The sequence below is a fragment of the Schistocerca nitens genome, chromosome 2 (genome assembly GCF_023898315.1).
Source record: "Schistocerca nitens isolate TAMUIC-IGC-003100 chromosome 2, iqSchNite1.1, whole genome shotgun sequence".
Lineage (NCBI taxonomy): Eukaryota > Metazoa > Arthropoda > Insecta > Orthoptera > Acrididae > Schistocerca > Schistocerca nitens.
In genome coordinates, this window is record NC_064615.1 from 150,794,223 (window position 1) to 150,820,671 (window position 26,449).

At 43.4% G+C, this 26,449-nt stretch overlaps 1 protein-coding gene across 1 annotated transcript in view; it reads right to left on the minus strand.

Annotated features, from left to right (window-relative positions):
• Nucleotides 1-8,026: 8,026 nt before the first annotated feature.
• LOC126234888 (protein lozenge-like) overlaps nt 8,027-26,449 on the minus strand; it is a gene marked incomplete at its 3' end in the record, with an annotated part of 759,148 nt that continues 740,725 nt past the window's right edge. The window contains exons 5-6 of the mRNA XM_049943628.1: nt 15,766-15,972; nt 8,027-8,115 (exon numbers count right to left, since the gene is read on the minus strand). Of these exons, the coding sequence (XP_049799585.1) occupies nt 8,027-8,115; nt 15,766-15,972 (296 nt within the window). The remainder of the gene's footprint in view (nt 8,116-15,765; nt 15,973-26,449) is intronic.

Sequence of the window (26,449 nt, forward strand, 5' to 3'; positions counted from 1 at the left end):
CACTATCGGAAAACCTTTGCCAACTATCTTCAGGCAGTCTTCCACGACCCCCCCCCCCCCCCCCCCCGCAGTTGGAATGTGCCGGGTGCAGTCGGTGTGCACACATTTGACAGCTGATAATGAACCTCACGCTTCTCTCACCACTCAATATGTAATGCACATACTATACGATGAAATGATCTACATGTTCCTTTTAACAGAGGGATCTTTATTGAAAATAAATAAATAAATTAAAAAAAAAACAAAAAAAGTTGGTAGAGCACTTGCCCGCGAAAGGCAAAGGTCCTGAGTTCGAGTCTCGGTCCGGCACACAGTTTTAATCTGCCAGGAAGTTTCATATCAGCGCACACTCCGCTGCAGAGTGAAAATCTCATTCTGGAAACATCCCCCAGGCTGTGGCTAAGCCATGTCTCCGCAATATCCTTTCTTTCAGGAGTGCTAGTTCTGCAAGGTTCGCAGGAGAGCTTCTGTTAAGTTTGGAATGTAGGAGACGAGTTATTGGCAGAAGTAAGGCTGTGAGGACGGAGCGTGAGTCGTGCTTGGGTAGCTCAGTTGGTAGAGCACTTGCCCGCGAAAGGCAAAGGTCCCGAGTTCGAGTCTCGGTCCGGCACACAGTTTTAATCTGCCAGGAAGTTCCACAACAGCAAATACCACTTTTCACAGAGTCAAGGGATTCTTTCCTTCATTATTTTGCTAGCGCCTTGTCCCGCATCTTTGCGCAGGGTCGGTACTGTTAAATCGGATTTGGCATGGTTAATTTTGAGGGGTGGCCGGATGCCCTTCCTGCCACCACCCCACACCTGCCCCCCTCCCCCCCAGGACGGAATTAGTGTACCCCCAACTGTCTGCGTCTAGCGTAAACCATGAAATAGTGCGAACGTGTTTCAGATGTCTGCGAGGCGTGTAACTGAGGCGGGATGTGGGGACCAGCCCGATATTCACCTATTGGGATGTGGAAAACCGCCTAAAAACCACATCCAGGCTGGCCGGCACACCAGCCTTCATAGCTAATCCGTCGGGCGGATCCGATCCGGGGCTGGCGCGCCTACCCGAGTCCAGGAAGAGGCGCATTAGCGCTCTCGGCTAACCTGGCGGGTCTGACGGAAGTCAAGGGATACCGACAGGCAAATACAGAGATCGCGCACAAGAGGTGTAAAGGGGCAGTGCGTTGGCCGGGCTGTCATTTGTGCTGAGGTGATTCAAGTGAAAATACTTCCGACGCAAGACTTTGAACGCGGAATGGTAGTTAGAGCTAGACGCATGGGATATTCCATTTCGGAAGTCGTTAGGGAATTCAATGTTCCGAGGTCCACAGTCTCAAGAGTGTGCCGAGAATACCGAATTTCAGGCATTACCTATCACCACGGACAACGCAGTGGCCGATGGCCTTCACTTAAGGACCGAGAGCAGTGGCGTTTGGGTAGAGTTGTCAGTGTTAACAGACAATCAACGTTGCGTGAAATAACCGCAGAAATCTATGAGCAACGTACGACGAATGTTTCCATTAGGACAGTGCGCTGCAATTTGACGTTAACGGGCTATGGCAGCAGACGCTCAACGTCTGTGCCTTTGCTAACAGCGCGAGATCACCTGCACGTCTCTCCTGCGCTCGTGACGAATTGGACACTAGATGACATAAAAACCGTGGCCTGGTCAGATTTGAGTTGGTAAGAGCTGATGGTGGGGTTCGAGTGCGACGCAGACGCCACGAAACCATGGACCCAAGTTGTCAACAAGGCACTGTGGAAGTTGGTAGTGGCTTCATAATGGTGTGGGCTGTATTTACATGGAATGGACTGGGTCCTTTGGTCCAACTGAACCGATCATTGAGTGGAAATGGTTATGTATGGCTACTTGGAGACGATTTGAAGCCATTCAAGGTCTTCATGTTCCCAACCAGCGATGGAATTTTTATGGATGACAATGCGTCACGTCACCGGGTCACAGTTGTTCGCGATTTGTATAAAAAACATTTTGGGCAGTTCTAGTGAATGATTTGGTCACTCAGATCGCCCGACATGGATTCCAACAACATTTATGGGAGCTAATAGAGATGTCAATTCGTGCTCAAAATCCTGCACCAGCAATAGTTTCGCAATTGTGGACGGCTATAGAGGCAGCATGGCTCAATATTTCTGCAGGGGAATTCCAACGACTTGTTGAGATCATGCCAAAAGGAGGTCCGACACGATACTAGGAGCTATCCTATGACTTTTGTCATCTCAGTCTATGATACACATATTAAGGAAAGCGCCGCTCAGATTTGCAGTGGTACATGAAATTTCTGAATAAAGGCAAATGCCATTTTATGGTTCCAATGTATAGCAAACTATATATCAATACATAAAAGCCAGACCCTGTGGCCGAGCGGTTGTAGGCGCTTCAGTCCGGAACCGCGCTGCTGCTACGGTCGCAGGTTCGAATCCTGCCTCATGCATGGATGTGTGTGATGTCTTTAGGTAAGTTAGGTTTACGTAGTTGTAAGTCAAGGGAACTGATGATCTCAGACGTTAAGTCCCATAGTGCTTAGAGCCATTTGAACCATTAGAATACGTAAAAAAAATTGCAGTTACGCTGTTACTACCACCCCTCCCCTTTTCTCGGGTGTAAACAGGTTGGCGCTGCCATCCTGGTGAGGTCCTCAGTTCGCTGTGCTGATTAGAGATTAGGGTACTTGCTGTAATGCAGATAAGGCATCACTGTAAGTGAGATTTGACTTTTTTTTTTTTAGAATTAAAAACTTGACCAACACGAACAAGAGACATAACAAGTAACACCAATATTGATTTGAGCCTTACATAACACACGAACAGACGTTGTATCAACAATTCGTACTGTCCATCCTGCAATGTCCTAGTCGTGCAACGCACTGTGTCCACACGTATCAGCCTGTTTCTGACATAAATGTTGGTACAGATTCATCGCTGACCGTACCCCCTCCTCACCAAAAAATGGTTCAAATAGCTCTGAGCACTATGGGACTTAACATCTGAGGTCGTCAGTCCCGTAGACGTAGAACTACTTAAACCTAACTAACCTAAGGACATCACACACATCCATGCCAAAGCCAGGATTCGAACCTGCGACCGTAGCGGTCACGCGGTTCCAAACTGTAGCTCCTAGAACCGCTCTGCCACTCCGGCTCGCCCTCCTCACCACACTCCATCCTATCATATTGCATGGTTTTGGTTCGACCTACTGCAGCTTGTCCGGCGGTACGACAAGCGAGACGGGCTTCTGGGCAATTTCATGCAAAACAGGCTCACGGGCAGAATCGAGCGCGTTGTATCTCAGTGGCCTCTGACGGCCTGCTTTAGTTGCATCTGAACAGCTCGAACTCTGAGCACTAATGTAGTCACAAGGAACTTCTCGAAACATCGTGGGAAGATAACGTGACAACTCGGCAGCAAATTGAGAAACATGTAATCATCACTTTCTTGGAGAAAGCCTGAAGGATCACTACAACTGTTCTGATGTTGGTTAGGTTTTGTGTGCCTTCTGTTTGTATGCTCATTTTCTCTAACTGTTCACCGGTTCAAGTGAAAAGTGTTGAAGGTGCATACCGCCCATTTGGAGTAATTCAGTCTTCTTATGTGGCCATAAAATTTTTTGTATTATAGCACGTATTTGTTATTTCGATTTTTTAACGTGTTTTTACGATCTAAGCACGTAGTCATCGCTAATTAGAGCGTTTTAATTATCATCTAAAAATGTACGTCACTAATTTTTTGTTTGGCATGGCATTCATAGAAAATCACTTTTTACTGCCGTTAACTTATCCTAAAACGGCCTTGCTGTGCTGGTACTGCGAACGGCTGAAAGCAAGGGGAAATTACAGCCGTAATTTTTCCCGAGGTCATGCAGCTTTACTGTATGATGGAGAGCTGCATCAAACCAGTCTCAGGACTGAAGACCACAACAACAACAACAACTTATCCTTACTAAATTGAACTAGCGCTCCTCAGTAATTGCCTCGTTAAAAGTGGAATAGTTGGATCTCACAACTGCACATTTTCTTCATACTGTTAGGATTTAGAGGTCAGTCCTCCAAATCAGTTTCATAAACCAGTGTAACGGAATTCTTTTATTAAAAAAAGAAAACCTCGAAAAAAATCAGCTTCGAAGATTAGAAGACTTCCAACAGATGTTAAGTAGAAACATTTCAAGCATATTAACATAATCTGTGGTAGCTGCGTGTATAGCGTAAAAGTCTTGTAACAGTAAAGTTACTGGTTATAGTCTATTTGTGATTGCTGATTACACGAAAATAAATTAAAATTTGGTAGAAAAATTCGAAATGTCTTTTAAAACTTAAATACGCCGACAATATTGTTCAGTCGCTAGAGATAAAAAGCATTTTATTTTCTATTTAATATTTTGCGTTTTGGTACCAATTTTCATTCTCATACGATTAATAATTAAAATTAAAACGATGCTGTTTCATTAAAAAGTTATGATTCAGTGGTTGTCAATTATCACAGCAGTTGGTAATAATATAGAATTTAATATACTGGATGTCCATAATTAAAGTTGCAGTTTCAAAACAATGTAGAAAGAGAACCACTCCTCAGAATGACGTTAAATTTTGAACAGTATATTACTGACGCAGGGGGAAAAGACATGGAACAAAGAAAAAAGTAACGAAAATTTGACCAACAGATGCTGTAACGTCAGAATACGCACACCAAAGGAATCGCGGCACACTACTGCTCCTGAGTTTGCGTCTGAGTCGCCTAAAATGAGCCTCCATGCAGGCTCTTTTACAAGAACGGTGACTGAGCAATGAATGGCCATGGAACATTCTATGGACAGACTAAGCCCATTTGCATCTCCAAGGACAAGTCCATACGCAGAATTGCAGAATATGTTCAATGGAAAATCCGCAAGTCATCAACGGGTATCACTTCATTCTGCAAAGGTGGCTGTGTGATGCAGGTTGACGGCATCGTTTATCAAAGGCCCGTATTTTGTCGAAGAGATAAGTTCTGCGGGTCCTGTTGCCCGAACAGTCGCTGCTAAACGCTGTGACAGTCTTTTTGCGCACCAAAGTCATTCCAAACCTTCAACAGCTTGGATTTTACGCACAGCCCGTGAATCGGCTGCTGCATAGGCATTTCGGAAGCGCTAGAATTATCAGCCGTCATTTCCCTACAGCCTGCCGGCCGGGGTGGCCGAGCGGTTCTAGGCGCTTCAGTCTGGAACCAAGCGACTGCTACGGTTGCAGATTCGAATCCTGCCTCGGGCATGGATGTATGTGATGTCGTTAGGTTAGTTAGGTTTAAGTAGTTCTAAGTTCTAGGGGACTGATGACCTCAGATGTTAAGCTCCATAGTGCTCAGAGCCATTTGAACCATTTGAACCCTACAGCCTGGCCGTCCATATCACCTGATATTACCCCAAGTGACTTTTGGCAGTGAGGTTACCTGAAAGATGTTCATTGCTCCAATTACGAATGTAGCTGAACTGAAGGCATGCTACGCTCAACGCATTCTGAACGTGCCCGCGAGACTCTCCGATCTGTTGTGGATTTCAACTTGTGACAGAAAGCAGTGGATAGGTAATTGAACACGTCTAGTACTAGTCTCACGACTGCATAAGTGCAGTTTTTGGCACCAGGCCAATTAAAAACCGATTTTTGCCAGCCGATGTGTTACGACCTTGCCGTGGTGTGTTGGCGTACCTAACTAACAGTGCCACAGCTGTTCGACTGCTGAACTTCTGGAGTCACGCACATTAAGCAGTGCGGATGGTGTAATGTGCAGCCTAAAGCATAGCCGTCGTATTGCGATTCATCTGTCATTTGTAGCCGATCCCATTTGCGTTATGACATTAAATTTCCGTTTTTCTTGTTTTTGTTTTCTTTTTGTTCCGTGACGTTTCCTCCTGCGTCAATAATATGCTGTTCAAATTTGACGTCATTCTGAGCAGTGGTTCTATTGCTACAGCGTTTCGAAATGGTAACTTTAATTATGGACACCCTGTATAAAAGTAAAAAAAAGTAGAAAAGAAGTGGTTACCAGCTTTCTTTTGAACGAGCGACATAACAGTAATAAGATTACATTAGATTAGATTAATTATTCATTCCATAGACCCATAAAAGAGGGAATCCTCCTGGGTGTGGAACATGTTAGATAAACACATTACAAAGGTGTGATTGGAAAAACTTGAGTTTCATTCATTTTAGTGATCCTCAGTCAATAAACAGTAAAATTATGTACATGAATTAAATTTAAACTTCTAATATTTACAGGTTTAATACTTACATCTGTTTTCATTAACTCCATCATTCAGACATTTGCTAGTTTCTTGGCTAATACAACCAAGTATTGTCAAAAATTAAAGCAAATTACTCATTTCAGTGATCCTCAGTTAAGAACAGTCAGATTATGTACAAGACTTAAAATTATACCTCCACTATTTACAGACTTAAGACTTACATCTGCTTTCCATACAGCCATCATTCACACAGTAGGTAGTTACTTGGCTGTTGCAACCATGTATTGTCAAAAATTAAAGTATAATAAATTTTCATTAAAATGGTCTACTGCACTTGTTGAGAAACTCATGGATGGAATAGAAGGAGTTGGCCACCAAAAATTCTTTTAATCTATGTTTGAATTGTGCCTTGTCTGAAACTAAACTCTTAATGGTTGCTGGTAACTTATTGAAAATATGCGTTGCTGAATACTGGACTCCTTTCTGGGCAAGAGTAAGTGATTTTAAATCTTTTTGTATATTGTTCTTATTCCTAATATTGATACTGACTACTAAGCAGTTAGTTGGAAAAACAGACGTATTATTTACAACAAACTTCATTAAGGAAAAATATACTGAGAAGCTGTGGTTAATATGACCAATTCCTTGAATAGGTTTCGACATGATGTTCTTGGATTTACACTACTCATTACTCTTATTATACGCTTCTGTACTCTAAAAATTTTTCTCTGTTTGTGGAGTTACCCCAAAATATGACACCATATGATATAGTGGAGTGAAAATAAGCAAAATATGCCAGTTTTTATATTTATATCTCCTATGTCTGACATCATTCGCATTGCAAACACAGACTTGTTTAAGGCGCTTTATCAGTTCGTTAGTATGTTGCTCCCAATTGAATTTATTATCAGGTTTTAATCCCAAGAATTTTACACCCTCAACTTCTTCTATTTCCATGTCATCATATTTTATACACACACCAGAAGGAAATCTCTTGGAAGTTCTGAACTGCAAATAATGGGTCTTTTCAAAGTTTAATGACAGTGAATTGGCTATGAACCACTTATTAATGTCAGTAAAAATTTTATTAGCTGCCCTTTCAAAATTTATGTTTGATTTACTATTTATTGCAATGTTTGTATCATCTGCAAATAAGACAAACTTGGCATCTGGTAATGTAACAGATGACAGGTCATTAATATACACAAGAAACAGTAGTGGACCTAGTATGGAACCTTGGGGAACACCACATGTAATTTCTTCCCAGTCAGATGATGTCTGATTGCCTACTGCTGAAGTGTTACGGAATGACACCCTTTGTTTTCTATTAGTAAGATATGACTGAAACCACTTTGCAGCACTACCTGTGACGCCATAATATTTTAGTTTACTTAAAAGAATGCTGTGATTCACACAGTTAAACGCCTTTGACGCTACGCAGTCTGCTACCATCGATTCCACTGATGAGCTTGAAATATTATTACTTAAAAGCGATCGGAAGCCTGTCTTCGAAGGCATGTTTGGATTATTGCAACGTACTGCTTTGGGAAATAGACATGCACATACTGAATTTCAAATCTTGCAAGTACGGTGAAAGTCGATAAGGACCGGGCTGTAAGGCCCCTTTGTCGACGAAGCAGAAGACGTTCGCTTGCGGCGGCGCCTCACCTGTTGTGCTGTAGGGCGAGTGCGAGGCTGCGGGCTGCGGCGGCAGGCCCGCGGTGGGCACGATGCCGCCCGCGCACGACAGCGGCTCCAGCTCGCCGCCCCCGCCGCCTCCGCCGCCCCCGCCCGGCCCCGCCCCCGCCGGCGGGCTCTTGGAGAACATACTGCCGTACTCGCCGCTGGCGCCGCTGCTGCTGCCGGCGCCGCCGCTCGCTGCCGCGTGGTCCGGCAAGACTGTGGGCACAGGACGAGTGGCGTCACCACCAGGTCCTTGCTCCTCACCCAAACTTTTCCTCCCACTGAATACTTTGGGAATCCTGGTCTCTGATGAAACATCTTATTTATTTCATAATTTAATAAAATTATGTTTTTGGATAGATCACGCTACTTCTTAATTCATTTTTCATTCATTATCAATAGTTTTTAGTAGCATTATTTAACGTGTCTGCTATCAATATTTTCAATAATACATATTAATAATGCATTAGTCTACTATATTATAATACAGCGTCGTCATCAAATTCAAAAAAATGCATTATTTTCAATATCTAAGTGCGGTATTACATTATTATTACTGTCAACAGTTTTAACAGTAACACAAGAAATATTGAATTTAATTGATGCAAGGAGAAAATATAAATATGCAGTAAATGAAGCAGGCAAAAAAGAATAAAAACGTCTCAAAAATGAGATCGACAGGTAGTGCAAAATGGCTAAGCAGGGATGGCTAGAGGACAAATGTAAGGATGTAGAGGCTTATCTCACTAGGGGTAAGATAGATATTGCCTACAGGAGAATTAAAGAGACCTTTGGAGAAAAGAGAGCCAGTTGTATGAATATCAAGAGCTCAGATGGAAACCCAATTCTAAGCAATGAAGGGAAAGCAGAGAGATGGAAGGAGTATATAGAGGGTCTATACAAGGGCGATGTACTTGAGGACAATGTTATGGATATGGAAGAGGATGTAGATGAAGATGCAATGGGAGATACGATACTGCGTGAACAGTTTGACAGAGCACTGAAAGACCTGAGTCGAAACAAGGCCCTGGGAATGGACAACATTCCATTAGAACTACTGACGGCCTTGGGAGAGCCAGTCCTGACAAAGCTGTACCATCTGGTGAGCAAGATGTACGAGATAGGCGAAATACCCTCAGGCTTCAAGAAAAATATAATAATTCCAATCCCAAAGAAAGCAGGTGTTGACAGATGTGAAAATTACCCAACTATTAGTTTAATAAGTCACGGCTGCAAAATACTAACGCGAATTCTTTACAGACGAATGGAAAAACTGGTAGAAGCCGACCTCGGGGAAGATGAGTTTGGATTCCGTAGAAATGTTGGAACACGTGTGGCAATACTGACCTTACGACTTATCTTAGAAGAAAGATTTTCTAGCATTTGTAGACTTAGAGAAAGCTTTTGACAATGTTGACTGGAATACTCTCTTTCAAATTCTAAAGGTGGCAGGGGTAAAATACAGGGAGCGAAAGGCTATTTACAATTTGTACAGGAACCAGGTGGCAGTTATAAGAGTCGAGAGGCATGAAAGGGAAGCAATGGTTGGGAAGGGAGTGAGGCAGGGTTGTAGCCTCTCCCCGATGCTATTCAATCTGTATATTGGAGCAAGCAGTAAAGGAAACAAAAGAAAAATTCGGAGTAGGTATTAAAATCCATGGAGAAGAAATAAAAACTTTGAGGTTCGCCGATGACATTGTAATTCTGTCAGAGACAGCAAAGGACTTGGAAGAGCAGTTGAACGGAATGGACAGTGTCTTGAAAGGAGGGTATAAGATGAACATCAACAAAAGCAAAACGAGGATAATGGAATGTAGTCGAATTAAATAGGCTGATGCCGCGGGGATTATATTATGAAATGAGACGCTTAAAGTAGTAAAGGACTTTTGCTATTTGGGGAGCAAAATAACTGATGATGGTCGACGTAGAGAGGATATAAAATGTAGACTGGCAATGGCAAGGAAAGCGTTTCTGAAGAAGAAAAATTTGTTAACATCGAGTGTACATTTAAGTGTGAGGAATTCGTTTCTGAAAGTATTTGTATGGAGTGTAGCCATGTATGGAAGTGAAACATGGACGATAAATAGTTTGGACAATAAGAGAATAGAAGCTTTCGAAATGTGGTGCTACAGAAGAATGCTGAAGATTAGATGGGTAGATCACGTAACTAATGAGGAGGTATTGAATAGAATAGGGGTGAAGAGGAGTTTGTGGCACAACTTGACAAGAAGAAGGGACCAATCGGTAGGGCATGTTCTGAGGCACCAAGGGATCACAAATTTAGCATTGGAGGGCAGCGTGGAGGGTAAAAATCATAGAGGGAGACCAAGAGATGAATGCACTAAGCAGATTCAGAAGAATGTAGGTTGCAGTAAGTACTGGGAGATGAAGAAGCTTGTACAGGATAGAGTAGCTTGGAGAGCTGCATCAAACCAGTCTCAGGACTGAAGACCACAACAACAACAACACAAGTGCGGTATCACATTATTATTACTGTCAACAGTTTTATTTTCACAAGTCCGCCTTGATCACATAGATTTCTTCACACTTTATGACCGGCTTACCACCATCTTCAGATCTGTTGTAAATATTAATAGTGTGTAAACGACAAGGTTCAATTAATTATGATTAAAAGTATGCAAGTCTTAGTGATATAAAATATAAAATATTTTTAACCATGTGTGGCAGTCATACATACCGTTAAAATATTCTGATATGAATCATCGTCAAGTTAAACATGTGCGTGCTATTACTCAGATTGCGTCAGTATTTACACAAAAATTTAACTAAGGACAATGCATACCGCATTTTAATCTTTATATTGGCGACACTGGTTTACTATGTACTGTGGCTAAAGTGTCCTCTGCTGGCATTAGGTTACTGAAGCAATCTGAGTATTAGCACGCACATGTTTAACTTGACGATGATTTACATCAGAATATTTTTCCGGTATGTATGTCTGACATACATGGCTATAAATATTTTATATTTTATATTTCATGCATCACTAAGACTTCTATACTTTTAATCTTAATTAATTGAACCTAGCCGCTTACGCAATATTTATATTTACAACAGATCTGAAGATGGCGATAAGCCGAAACCGGTCATAAAGTGTAAAGAAATCTATGTGATCAAGACGGACTTGTGAAAATAAAAGTGATAAAAATAAAATGATCGCGGACTCATATACAGACTTTATGTCTTCAGTTGATAAAAACTGTCAACAGTAATGACTACGACGCCAAGCACATGAAAAATACATTTGTGTCAGAAGGAGGCGAACTATAGTAAGAGTTTGATAAGTAAAGTACGTTTCATTAGTTTTTGATATACTGACAGCAAACCCAAGTGCTGCTACTCAAATCCCCTAATACCGCACAGTATATTAGAACTTTCGTTGAAGTAACAGCACTTTGAACACTCTTCCCAGACTACACGTATGGAGTGAATAGTTAATGCGCTTGCGGTTTCATTTTCTGGGAAAACACAAATGCGTGACGTATTTGAGTGTTGCGTTCCTGCCGACGTGAAACGACCTGTCTTGTTTGGCGAGCTCAGAATTCCTGCTTCTAGGAAAATCCAGCTTAAATCGAGCAGCTGTCCGTCGATTACACCACAGTGTTTCGAATATGAAGTTTCACCTTTACTAAATTTAAGATATACAGGAACAAACTATGAGACCACATGGCTCAACTATGGTTCTATTGTGAAAGAATGTTGGGAAATATTACAGATGACTTAAGATTTTCTGACAAGCTTCTCATGTCAGATGACCCTCATTTGCACATCAGTAGGTATGTAAGCAACCAGAAGTTTAGTTACTGGGCACCTGAAAACTTACAATTGCACGAACGACTGTCAGTCAGCACAGAGCCTATAGTTTTGTGTGCTGTCTCAATCTCAGGTGTGACGAGGCCTCACATCTTTGAGGATGAGGAAGGGAAGGCGACATCAGCAAGTCTGTACGATATGTGTATCTGCTCGAGACTTTCGGAGCAGAAAAACTTCAAAACTTCCACGATCTTCATAATCTTGGATTTCAGCATGATTTCCCAGAATTTTTGGGAAAAGTACTAAATGAAAATGTCGTGTGACTAGAGCCTCCCGTCGGGTAGACCGTTCGCCAGGTGAAAGTCTTTCGATTTGACGCCACTTCGGCGACTTGCGCGTCGATGAAATGATGATGATTACGACATCACAACACCCAGTCCCTGAGCAGAGAAAATCTCCGATCCAGCAGGGACATTCTGTCGCGCTGACCACTCAGCTACCGGGGGCGGACGGGAAAAAGCACTTATAGCCAGCCGTACATAAATGATACGGTGATAAAAATACCCTCACCCTAGAGGGATAGCCGGCACAGTGGTACTGACGAGAATACAATTTAGTTGAGGTAAGCAAAGTATCATTCTCCAGAAAAGGAGAAGTGTTCGCGACGGGCCGCTTCAGTCCTTCCAGAAGACTATAAAAAATGTAAAGAAACTTCAAACAGTAGTAATCTTTTGTTGTGAAACTATATGTCTGTGACTGTTTGCTTTGACCATCAAAAGTGCAATTTCATTTTCTTAAGTCTTATGAGAGTTACTTTAGATATTCCTCTTTCATTGTTCGACCTGGTATAACACTCTGATGTACTACAAGCTGATTTCCTTCTCTCTAGCAGCAAACGTCAAACCAGCTCACGAGTGACTGGCTTTTCACACCTCACAATAAGATTATGCTTTAGCACAAATACATCACATTGTTTTGTCAAACATTGATAAATGAATCTCCCTTGATCATATTTTAAACTGGTTTCAAATTATGGTTTAAGTGATTAAAAATACATCGGCGAGAGAGTATACACCGATGAGCCAAAACATTATGAATGGCGTGCTGTTTCACTTTCGAAACACAGTGTAACACAGATCCTGTTTGACATGGATTCTACAAGTCTTTGACAGGATTCTAGAAGTATGTGGCAGCAGATGCGTACGCACATGTCAAACAATTACCGCGAATTACGTGATGGTGGTTTACGGGCACGCAGCTGGGGCCCGATATGTGTTCCAGTAGGTACAGATCAGTCACATATGCAGCCAAGATATCAGTGTGCGTTTAGTGGCCGGGTGTGTGTTTTGTGCAGCCATTCGCCTAGATGACGGCGTGTAAGGAATAAGAAATGCAATTCATTCGACAGGCGACACGTTTCTATCGATCCTTTGCGAAAACTTATTGATGTTGTGTCCACTGCTGTCATAACTGGCGATGTCGTTGGGTCAACGCAGGAACACGTCGGAGTCCATGTTCAACAGTAGCATTTGAATTGTGTGCGCTGAAACACTTCTGCCTGCATCGGCAGTGTACTCTGCAGTCAGATCTGCCACAGATGGCTGCCTATCCTGGATTACACAGTGGGGAATCCTACGACCTCTACGTTTTGTCCAATTCCATACGGCCCACTCGTTATTTCACCGTCCGTCCTTCGGCCACTTTACGTAGGTGCTCATGACGGTGGTACACCAACAGGTGCCCAGCTTCGCCGTTTCTGAGATTCTGTGCTCTTTGTAAGAACGGCTTGTATCAGCGGATTTACGCATTTGCGGCTCACATCTTCGCCATAATGAGTGCCCATTCGTCTCTCTTCCACTTCCATTCTTTGCTTTTTTGTGTAATGTGCCCGCAACACTACCAGGAGGTGTTCGACCACATGGTGGGAGTGGTCATGATTTTACTTCCCAGGTACATCTCTAAAAGGTGATATTTCGCAGTGTCATTCACAAAATTCAATCGTTGTTTGGGAGCATTCAGATGGTTTCCAAGTCGTACAACATAACCATTTCCAGTCAGTTGAACCAGAAGACCCAATCCATTCCATGCAAACACAGCCCACACCACTACGGAGTCTTCATCAGCTTGCATGGTGCCTTGTTAACAAATTTGGTCCGTGGTTTGATGAGGTCTGCGTCACACTCGAACCCTACCATCATCTCTTACCAATTGAAATCGGGATTCATTTGACGAGGCCACGGTATTCCAGTCGTCTAGGGTCCAACCGAAATGGTGACGAGCGCAGGAGAGGTGCTGCAGGCGATATGGCGCTGTTAGCAAAGACACACGCTTCCGTCGTCTGCTGCCATAGCCGATTAACACCAGATTTCGCCGCGTTGTCCTAACGGATATATTCTTCGTACGTCCCACATAGATTTACGGGGTTATTCCACGAAGTGCTGCTTGACTGTTAGCTCTGACAACTCTACGCAACCGCCGCTGTTCTCGATTGTCAAGCGAAGGCCATAGGGCACTGCGTTGTCCGGTGTGAGAGTTAATGCCTGAAATCTGGTCTTCTTCGCACACTCTTGACACTGTGGTTCTCACAATAATGAATTCACTAACGATTTTCAAAATGGAATGTCCCATGCGCCTAGCTCGAACTAGCATTCCGCGTTCAAAGTCTTTTAATCCGCGTCGTGCGGCCGTAATGAGGTCGGAAACTTTTTCATGTGAATCATCGAAGTACAAATGACTGCTCCGCCACTGCCCTTTAATACCGAGTGCACTCCATACTACCGCCATTCGCATACGTACATGTCGGTATCCCATGACTTTTGTCACCTCAGTTTATGTTTACACCGTTACTTCAAAAATGTTATGCATAGATATACTTGCTTACATTGAGTACAAAGATTCAGGGTGGCGCACGAAATTTGTTACCATTTTGTTTTTGAATATAAACTTTATTGTCAATACAGTCTGAAAGGAACATATACTACAATGAAGAGCCGTCTATGGAGATTCGTTCTAACTCAGCACATGCTCAATATGTCCACAATTTCGTTTCCTAACTTCCTTCAAACGAACATTGAAGTTAGTGATTACCCTGCGGCACATGTCTTCCGTAATTTCACTGCAAGCTTGAAGAATAAGTCCTCTGAGCTCCATTAAATTCCACAGCTTCTTGCTACTGCCTTGCCCTTCAACACGCAGTGGTTCATGCAAGATGGAGCAAGGCCACATACTGCAAACACTGTGTTGGAGCTTTTACACGAGCATTTCGACATGCGGATCATTTCACTCAGGTTTCCAGGTCGCTCCAATGACGGACAAAATTGGCCCCCAAATAGACCAGACCCCAGTCCACGTGACTTCTTTCTTTGGGGGTACCTAAAGGAAAAAATTTTCCCGAAACGTCCACGTGATTTAATGGAGCTCAGAAGACTTATTCTTCAAGCCTGCAGTGAAATTACGGTAGACATGTGCCGTAGGGTAACCACTAACTTCTGTGTTCGTTTGAAGGAAGTTAGGAAACGAAATGGTGGATATATTGAGCATGTGCTGAGTTAGAATAAATCTCCATGGACGGCTCTTCATTGTAGTATATGTTCCTTTCAGATTGTATTGACAATAAAGTTTATATTCAAAAACAAAATGGTAACACATTTCGTGCGCCACCCTGTAAATGAAACATGAGGGCTTTTTTCGAAAGTACAGCCTTTTTTCAACTCTACTTCCCTTGTAAGTACACTTCGCTCTCACAGATTCACATTTCTTTTTTTTTTTTTGGCTTTAATAGTGTCTCTTCTATGAATACAATTTTATCACCAGCAAAAGACGCAACTTAGACTGCCTTGCACTTGGTCTCCTACTGTGGAAAGGCGCCTGTGCTCTTCACTAACACCAGCGTCTGTGAACATCACAAAAAGCAACAACAACGTAATTAAACAACTCTTCACCTGAAGATGTTGGTGTGAACCATCGAAACGCGTAGAGGCAAAATAAATATGTGACTGATGCAGAAATTGTTTGGTTAATATTAGTTGGTATTATTTCTTTGTGCATATGCTATTAAGAAAGACGTTGACAGTGAAGAAGCCAAGCGTTTACCTGTGGGTAAGTGGCTGATTCCAGAAGGGTCGGAGGCTGAAGCGATGTCGGCTCCAGAGTAGGAGAAGGTGGGCTGCAGGGGCGAGTAGCTGGCGTACGTAGAGGAACAGCCGTAGCCGCCCCACGGCGCCGCCATGGCCCCGCCGCCGCCCACCGCCTCCGCTGCCGAGCACGATCCGCCCACGCCGCCCCCAGTATTGGTCGTGTCTGCAACCAACACCATTAGCAATGACTACCGTACATCTTTAAATGAGGCTACAATGATACTGAGGTACGCTGGAGAGGATTTATGGAGATGAGAAAGTGGAAAGGACATATTGACAGACTGAGTGCCGATGCCGATTTAGCTAATTGATTTTTTTTACACGTATCATGTTCCTTAGGACCAAATTGAGGAGTAATTGTCATGGAACGAATCAGTACATGAAATAAAAACAGAAGAGTCATAACAGATAAATTGAAACGTATATGAATCCCATGAAGACGATGAGCCATAAGTTTAAATAAACGTAATCGACAACGTAATACAGAAAGTAACTTGATTTTTTTAAAACAAATTTCCTTGAGTTTCCCTACAGAATAGAAGGAGTGAGCCATGAGGAAACTCTCCAGTTTAGACTTGAAGTTGGGTGGATTACAGCTAAGATTTTTGAATTCTTGTGGCAGCTTACTGAAAATGGATGCAGCGGAATATTGCACTCCTTTCTGTACAACAGTGAAGGAGGTGCGATCAAAATGCAGATTCGATTTCTGCCTGGTGTTAACTGAGTGAAAGCTGCTAACTCTTGGGAATAAGCTGATATTGTTAACAAGAAACGACATTAAAGAAAACATGAATTTAGACGCCAATGTCAGAATTCCCAAACTACTGAACTGGGGGTCCACAAGAGGTTCGCGAAATTACGCCACATATTGCTCTAACCGCCCATTTCTTGAGCCAGGAATACCCCTTTTGAATCAGAGACTACTTTTCTTGTTGAACTATCACTTATTTCAGTAATTCTTCTAATGATGAATGAAGCAGCGTTTAGTTTTTGAGGAAGATCCTGAACGTGAGCTTTCCTCGACAGCTTACTATCTGAACGCCTAGGAATTTGAACTGTTCAGTTTCACTAATCATATGCCCATACTGTGTAATCAAAATGACAGTTTTTATTGAATTGTGTGTTATAAACTGTAAAAACTGAATCTTACTGTGATTTAGCTTCAATTTATTTTCTACAAGCCATCAACTTATGCCTTGAACTGAATTATATGATCCTGTGTCAGTATTGCACACAACATCCTTCACTACAAAGCCGTGTCATCATCAAACAGAAATATTTTAGAATTACCTGTAATACTGGCAGGTATATCATTCACATAAATAAGAAACAGTAGTGGCCCCAGCACCGACCCCTGAGGTACCTCCCACTTAACTGTGCCTCACTGGGACTGCATGCCGTCGCCATTCTCAGTACTGTGGTGAATGAGCTTCTGCTGTCTGTTTTCAAAGTAAAAGGTGAACCAGTTGTGAGCTACTTCCCTTACTCGATAATGGTTCAACTTTCGCAGTATCATTTTATGATCAACACAATCAAACGCCTTACTTAAATCAAATGAGACGCCTAGCGTTCGCAACCTTTTATTTAATCAGTCTAGACACTCACAGAGAAAAGAGAACATAGCATTTTCAGTTGTTAAACCACTTATAAAACCAAACCGTATATTTTACAGCAAATTTCGTAAATTGAAATGATCAGCTACCTTTGTGTATATATTTTTTTCAATAACTTTAGCAAACACCGATAAAATAGAAATAGGATGCCAGATCAAACACCTTTTAGCCGCCTAATTTCCAGTTTCGGTGATTTACTACGCCATCTTCAGGCCCTCTGACCAACAGCTGAGGCCGGCCGCGGTGGCCGTGCGGTTCTAGGCGCTCCAGTCCGGAGCCGCGCTGCTGCTACGGTCGCAGGTTCGAATCCTGCCTCGGGCATGGGTGTGTGTGATGTTCTTAGGTTAGTTAGGTTTAAGTAGTTCTAGGGGACTGATAACCACAGCAGTTGAGTCCCATAGTGCTCAGAGCCATTTGAACCATTTTGAACCAACAGCTGAGTCCCATATCCATCTCTGAAAAAATGGGCATACAGGGAAATAGAAATAGGTCTAAAATTGTCTGCATTGCCCATCTCTCCTTTTTTATAAAGTGACTTCACTACTAAAGGAAACTGAACATTCCGAAAGGAAAAGTTGCAGATATGGCTGAGAGCTGAGCTAACATATGCTGAACAGTACTTTAGTATTCTGCTAGAAACCCCACCATATCCTTAAGAGTCCTTACTGTTTAGTGATTTAATTATCGACTCAATCTCCTCCTCGTTAGTATCATGGAGGAGTATTTCAGATAACGGTTTCGGAAAACTGTTTTCTAAGGGAGTTGTGTGATTCTCTGTAGGAACTAAGCATCTATTTAGTTCACTTCCTATATTCAGAAAGTGATTATTAAATACTGTACGTATAACCGACTTATCGGTATTGAGTTATTTCTGCTACGCGTTGACTTCTGTTGCTGCTCGGTAGAACAACTTCACATTTGTGAAAGAGAAGTAAAAAAGTGTTTCGGCCTGTGTGGGGACCATCAGTCTACAGGGCGACTGACGATTGAATTAACGAAATCAAACCAACTATGTGATTGGAGTGAAGACTTTCTAGTAAACAGAACACAGCTTGTTATTCTCAATGGAGAAAAGTCTTCAGAGGTAAATAATAACTTCGGGCGTTCCCCAAGGGAGTGTTGTAGGACCATTCGTTTTTCACAGTATATATAAATGACGTGATAGATAACATCGGAAGTTCTATGAAGCTTTTTGCGGATGATGCTGTTGCATACAGAGAAGTCGCAAAGCTAGAAAATTGTAGTAAAAATCAGGAAGACCTGCAGAGGGTCGGCACTTGGTGCAGGGAGTGGCGGTTGATTCAGCACAAACAAACATAACGTATCGTAAATACATAGACAGGAAGGCCCGTTGTATGATTACACATGATTGCAGAACGATCACAGGAATCAGTTACTTCCATAAAATATTTAGGAGTAGCGTACGGGGAGATTTAAAGTGAAACGACCACATAAAACTAATCTTGGGTAAGGCAGATGCCCGACTGAGATTCATTGGAAGAATCCTTAGGAAGTGTAGTCTTTTAGTAAAGGAATTAACTAACAAAATCTTCGTTCGACCAATTTATGAATACTGTTCGTCAGTCTGGGATCCGTATCAGATAGTATTTATGGAGGAAATAGGAAACATACAAAGAAAAGCAGCACGTTTCGTTACAGGTTCATTTTGTAAGCGCTACAGTGTCACGGAGATGCTCAGCCAACTGCAGTAGCAGACGCTGCAGGAGAAGCGTTATGCAGATGTTTCGAGAGCGCACGTTACCAGAAGAGTCAACCAATAAATTACTAGGTGCTATATATATCTCGCGAAAAGACCATGAAGATAAAGAGATTCGAGCACACACAGGGACTAACCAGCAATCGTTCTACGCTCGAGTCATTCGCGACTGGAACAGGAACAGACAGAAGTGATATTGGTACACAAATTATCCTCCGCCACAAAGGAAAGTAACGAGTAGAGAATAATGAAACAAGAAAATAATCTTAATAAACATAGGTCCGGAAACCAATGGTGTGCCGGCCGCTGGTGGCCGAGCGGTTCTGGGCGCTTCAGTCTGGAACCGCGCGACCGCTACGGTCGCAGGTTCGAATCCTGCCTCGGGCATGGATGTGTGTGATGTCCTTAGGTTAGTTAGGTTTAAGTAGTTCTAAGTTCTAGGGGACTGATGACCTGAGATGTTAAGTCCCATAGTGCTCAGAGCCATTTGAACCATTTGAGCCAAACCAATGGTGTGCCCTATATAACGTACGCGTAAGTGCAGTCATGCCAGTGTTCCAACGCTGTTAATATCTAATACTACCGTTGTTTCAAAACACCACAAGTGGGGCGTAAATTATAAAGTGATAAACTCCATTTAACTTGGTTTTATTATAATTCCGGATTCCTGAGTAGGGCGAACTGGTGAACAGCGTTGCGGCAACGAGTGTATTGGTCAGTACCATGGCCTTCTAGGTCCGCCGACTTGAACGCGTTGGATTTTTGCGTGTGAGGTCATTTGAAAGCTTTGGTGTGTTCCAGTCCTGTAGATAGTGTCGCTCAACTCCGGGAACACATTGCGGACAGTTGTTAGTGCATTCGGAAAATGTCTGGCATATTTGAACTTGTATGAGCAACGATGAGGAGACATGCTGAAGCCTTCCTTCTCGTGGAAGGTGGACCTGTGGAACACTTCTTGTGTAATGTGTTTGCCCTCAAGCGCAAATCAGGAATTTTGATCCTAACTCTGTTCAAAATCGTTCAAATGGCTCTGAGCACTATGGGACTTCTGAGGTTATCAGTCCCCTAGAACTTAGAACTAGTTAAACTTAACTAACCTAAGGACATCACACACATCCATGCCCGAGGCAGGATTCGAACCTGCGACTGTAGCGGTCGCGCGGTCCCAGACTGCAGCGCCTAGTACCGCTCGGCCACTTCGGCCGGCTCGGGAACTCTGTCATAAGGTGTTCATGTACTCACTCGTAATACGAAGGGACTTTGAAAAGTCAGTACTATAGAGGGTGATGTAACTGCTGTGGAATGTTGCACTACACTTCGAAGTGAAACAGATACCTGACACCATTCTTCAACATAGCAAGTATCTGTAAACAAGGATCGGGATGTTCTACCAATCGCTCAATTCCTCGACGATATAAGTCCCCTCCTTGTTCACGGAGCCATTTGGGAAACACTGTGTGATCGTTGTCATCGTTGGAAGACTGTTCCTCCCAGAAGTTCTTTCAGTGGCCGAAAAGATGGAAATAGCACGATGCGTGATCTGGACTGCATGGTGGCTCAGCATCATCCACGTGTGTGACGTATACGTAATACACAACACCAAAAAATAATTAACGTAGAGTAATGGAATTCTGGGAATACATTTGTCTACGTAACATATTTAAGTGATTAACATTACAAGGTCACAGGCTAATACAAGCGCGAGATAAGCCACTGCAAATGTGAAATACTGGTACGTTAATAACAGTTATAGTCGCTAGAATTTTAATTTTCAATGCAAACACGCACTGTGTTGTACAGGTACCGGATATCAGCTTGTGGGATGATGCAGTTCCGTTACTGTTGTACTTGGTCGGTCAATACAGAGACGGTAAATGCAGGTTGTGGAGTTTTCGTCTGATGATGTCCCATATGTGCTCAATTGTAGACAGACCTGGTGATCGAGCAGGCCAAGGTAACATGTCGACACTCTGTATAGCATGTTGGGTTACAACGGTGGTATGTGGGCGAGCGTTATCCTGTTGGAAAACACCCCCTGGAATGCTGTTCATGAATGGCAGCAGGACGGGTTGAAGCACCAGATTGACGTACAGATTTGCAGTCCGGGTGCGTGTGATAACCACGAGAGTGCTCCTGCTGTCTTACGAAAGCTCATCTGAGACCGTAAATCCAAGTGTAAGCACAGTGTGTCTAGCATTCAGACAGCTTGGTTGCAGGCCCCCAACTGGCCTCCTCCTAACCAACGCACGGCCATCACTGGCATCGAGGCAGAACCGGCTTTCATCAGAAAACACCACAGACCTCCATCCTGCCTTCAGTGAGCTCTCTCTTGACATCACTGAAGTCGAAAATGGCAGTAGTTTGGGATTGGTAACATGCACGCTACATGGCGTCTGGCTCGGGCCTGTTCTAGAAATACGAGATATGTAACAGTTCGTTGTGTCACTGTGGTGCCAACTGCTGCTCAAATTGCTGCTGTAGATGCAGAACGATGCGCCAGAGCCATATGCCGAAGACGATGGTCTTCCATCTCGACAGTGCTACGTACGTTTTTGTGACCATCGTGCCAGCAATCCTGTACAGTCGCTACATTCCTGTCAAGTCTTTCTGCAATAATGCAGAAGGAACATCCAGCTTTTCGTAGCCTCGTTCAAACTCAGTGAGGTGTTGACGACGACGTCTTTTTCGCCTTAAAGGCATTCTTGACTAACATGAACTCCCGACGTCCATTCTCAGAGGTAACAAACGCTCGCGACCGTTACAGCTTTTATTTAAAGTAAGCCTGGGTTGTACCCTCACTGTGGCGCTACTAGCGCCAGTCTTACCCGACTGCCGCGCGGGATTAGCAAAATGGTTCAAATGGCTCTGAGCACTATGGAACTTAACATCTATGGTCATCAGTCCCCTAGAACTTAGAACTACTTAAACCTAACTAAGCTAAGGACAGCACACAACACCCAGTCATCACGAGGCAGAGAAAATCCCTGACCCCGCCGGGAATGCGGGATTAGCAGAGCGGTCTCAGGCGGTGCAGTCATAGACTGTGTGGCTGGTCCCGGCGGAGGTTCGAGTCCTCCTGCCGGCACGGTAGCTCAGCGTGTTCGGTCAGAGGGTTACGTGCCCTCTGTAATAAAAAAAAAACTGAGTTAATCGATCATCAACGAACTTAAACGGATGTCTTACGACGTCTTCCCAGAGCAGATGCAACGAACAAAATCGAACAAAATGAGCCGGCACTGTAGCACAGCGTGCTCGGTCAGAGGGTTAGCTGCCCTCTGTAATAAAAAAAAAAAAACTGAGTTAATCGATCAACAACGAACTTAAACGGATGTCTTACGACTTCCGCCCTGAGCAGATGTAACGAACAAAATGAAAATAAAAAAGAGAGTCCGTAGCTCGTGGTCTCGCGGTCGCGTTCTTGCTTCCTGAGCCCGGGGTCCCGGGTTCGATTCCCGGCGGGGTCAGGGATTTTCCCCTGCCTCGAGATGACTGGGTGTTTGTGTTGTCCTCATCATCATTCATGAAAGTGCCGAAATTGGGCCGAGCAATGGTTGGGAATTAGTACGGGTGCTGATAACCGCGCAGTTGAGCGCCCCACATACCAAACATCATCATCATCTTTAATATACCTGCGGCGTTTTCTAAGTGTTCTGCCAATAAATCGCTATCTTTGGTTTGCGTTTCCCACCAACATTATAAACCGCCGGCACGGTAGCTCAGCGTGTTCGGTCAGAGAGCTGCGTGCTCTCTGTGAAAAAAAAAAAAAAAAAAAAAAAAAACTGAGTCAAGCAATCAACTTGAACGGATGTCTTGTGACGTCCGCCCAGACCAAACGCAACGAACTATATCGGAAAAAAACGGACTAAGGCGCTGCAGTCATGGACTGTGTGGCTGATCCCGGCGGAGGTTCGAGTCCTCCCTCGGGCATGGGTGTGTGTGTTTGCCCTTAGGATAATTTAGGTTAAGTAGTGTGTAAGCTTAGGGACTTATGACCTTAGCAGTTAAGTCCCATAAGATTTCACAAACATTTGAACTTTTTTTCTTACCCGACTAGTGCGAAATTTGAATAGACATCATCATTTACATGGAGAATCACGGCTTCCAACTTTCGTCAGTGTACTTGGCACCATTTCACTACGGCACGACGCGACATTCCTTTTCGTCCACATACCGCTAGGATTTCACGTTGAATCTGTGTACAATCTGGACGTTTTGCCCACAAGAAACGTACTGTCCCCTATACTTCAACTTCAGACTACGTTTTCAGTTGCCGCTCCATTTTACTCGCCCCCTGTGAGGGATCTTTTACGTCTGCTGCAGCTGAACTGTGTCTGTAGAACACTCAGAACGTATTCTCGCTTCTGACAACGCGCCACACTTGTTGCGTACATCTTAGCGTGAGACTACGTGTGTAACTTACTTTCTGAAGTCCCTACGTACTTCCGATGAACAGTCGCTGTCCAGAATAACATTCCGGTTTCTCTTTGTCAAAATTTCCTGAACTCACTTAACTGTGAAACTACTTCGTCTCATCGTATTTTGGTTGTTAATTGACATTGTCGTGAGTATCGAAGGCCTTTCATAAATCAGAAAAGCTCCCGGTTCACCGACATCACTACTTTCGAGAGACTAAGGATTTAGAGTCATAAGCTGCCAATGAGTATTGATTTGTATCAACGAGGTATGTTGAAAATATGTACTGTAACGGGATTCGAACCCAGGTCTTCAGGTTACTAAGCAGACGCGCTGACCACTGTGCCAACCGGATACGGCGGTGAGCACATCCGCATGGAGCATGGGCTGCTCTAGCACGCCTCCCGTCAGACACCAATTCTCAACTTATACCACACACTAAAGATGTAGTGCCCTTGCTCATTTGTCTCACTACTCGCGGCAACGCGCCGATTCTGGTAAGAGTTCGAGCTTGGTGTACATCTGCACTGAAAGGATCACTGCCCGTCATCGCCATCATTATATATAAATGTGGTGTCTGTTCTTACGGACATATCCCAAAGAACAGACATCACGTACATATATACTTTCAAAACGTTGTGTGTGAAGAAAAAGAGCAGTGATTCAATATTTCTGTGATTATGACACATTTACGGTCTGTAATGTAATGTGTACGATACAGATCACAATGAGCTTGTTATAATAGAAACACAGTGCACGCGAAAGTGTAAATCCTTCCAGTTTAGCGCCTGAGCATCCGTTCGAAGTCTTTTGAGCGCGAATGGCACCTGACATTTAACTTCCAAGCTGACGATGTATCGGCGAGCATCTCTAAATCGAAATAGTTCTCTAACAGACAACATAGGTCACAACCGTCTACAAGAATGGTAGCAGAAGTGATCCACAAAACTACCGTCGAATATGACATTCATTTGTTGTGAATCTTCGACCCTCCATTCCAACCAGTATGAATTCCGAAAATATCGATAAGGTGAAACCCAAAACGCATTTCTCTCACATGACGTCGTGAAAGTCATGGAACAATTTAGCCAGGTAGATACAGTATTTCTCGATTTCCGAAACCATTTCTACTCTTATCAAAAGTACTTTCGTATAGGGTATCAAGCGAAATTTATGGCTGAATTGAGAATTTTTTGGTAGGGAGAACGCAACATGTTGTATTGGACGATGACTCATCGACAGGTGAAGAGGTAACCAAGGGTGTGCCCCAGGGAAGTGTCATGCGTCCCTTGCTGTTCTTATGGTATATTACTGACCTTGCAGACAACATTAATAGTAACCTCAGACTTCTCGTAGATGATGCAGTTATCTGTAATAAAGTACTGTCTGAGAAAAGAAGTGCACAAATGTTCATTTAGATCTTGAGATCTTGATAAAATTTCAAAGTGGGGCAAAGAGTGACAATTTGCTTTCAACGCCGTACTGTGAACTTCACTAAAAAAGAAAAAAAAAAAAGTCCTATGGCTATGTCGGTGAGTTACAAATGGGATCGGTTAATCCTTAACAATACTTGAGTGTAGACATCTGTAGGGATATGAAATGGATTGATGGGTTCAGGCGTAGGTAGAGTACTGGGAAAATGCAACAAGTCTACAAAAGGTTTTGTTCACAAAGCATTTAAGCATCCCGTTTTAGAATATTGCTCAAATATGTAAGGCCCGTAGGCCTAGCAGGGTATATTAAATGTACACGGAGAAGGGCAGAACTTGTGGTCACAAGTTTGTTTGACCAATGGTAGAGTGTCACAGAGATGCTGAAGAAACTATCCCTAGAAAACTTACTTACAAAATTTCAGTAACCAGCTTAAATAATAACTCTAGGAATATGGTACATCCCAATACGTATCGCTCCCGCAGGGTTCGTGAGGACAGGTTTCGATTAATTGTAGAGCGAACAGAGGAATTAAACAGTTGTTTCCCCGCGTTCCATACGTGAATGGAACGGGAAGAAGCTCTAGTAACTGGTACAATGGAAAGAACCATTTGCCATGTACTGCACAGAGCTTTACAGATTTATATATGTACATGTAGATACGTAAATAACTGAAATAACTGTGTCGTGACACGAGTCTGTGACGAAGAGAGATGAGTGACTCGACGCACTGTATCTCTACCGCTGACTGCAGATGCCAGAATGATTTGCTTCAGACGCGGCGCGTCACCGGTGAACTGGCGACTGTCGGCGATGACATCCCAAGCGGAACCAGTCGCGCGTGCGTAGCTAGAGGTCTGGTCTGCCAGATTCGCGGCAACTGCCTGAAGGTCAAGGCCACGGGACTGTCCCCTCGCTAGTTAACAAGCGCTCGTTGTTGGGACACCAGGAAATGCCTGCTGCGGCAGGTGCTTTATACCAGCTCCAGCGGCATATGAAGGAGTTCATCTCTTCGGGGGGTTGGCCTCAACGAAAGGTTGGCTGTGATCTCCGTAATAAGAGCATAACGCTTGTTACTGGGATCTCCACTCTTACGTTATCAGAATGGCTGACTACTAGGCAGATGTGGAACTACCAAGACATACGCGATAGCAGCAGCCTAAGTGGTCTAACGGTACTGTAATAATTACAAAACTGCGGATCTTTAGAAACAATGCTATAGCTTCCATTTTCATGTTTCCCGCGGTTTTCCGTCGCTAGTAAGGTCGATTCAAGCTTGACAGACGGAACGAAATGAGAACGAAACGAGATGTCAACGTCAAGGTTTCTCGGATACAAAGTTTTGACGTTGATGCGGTCGTCTGCTAGCATCGGAAAGTAACCAGTCCTCGTCGCTGGTATTATGATTGTTCTTCCACAAAAGACGATAGGTATCTAAAGATGAAAAAACGTACCAGGTTTAATAG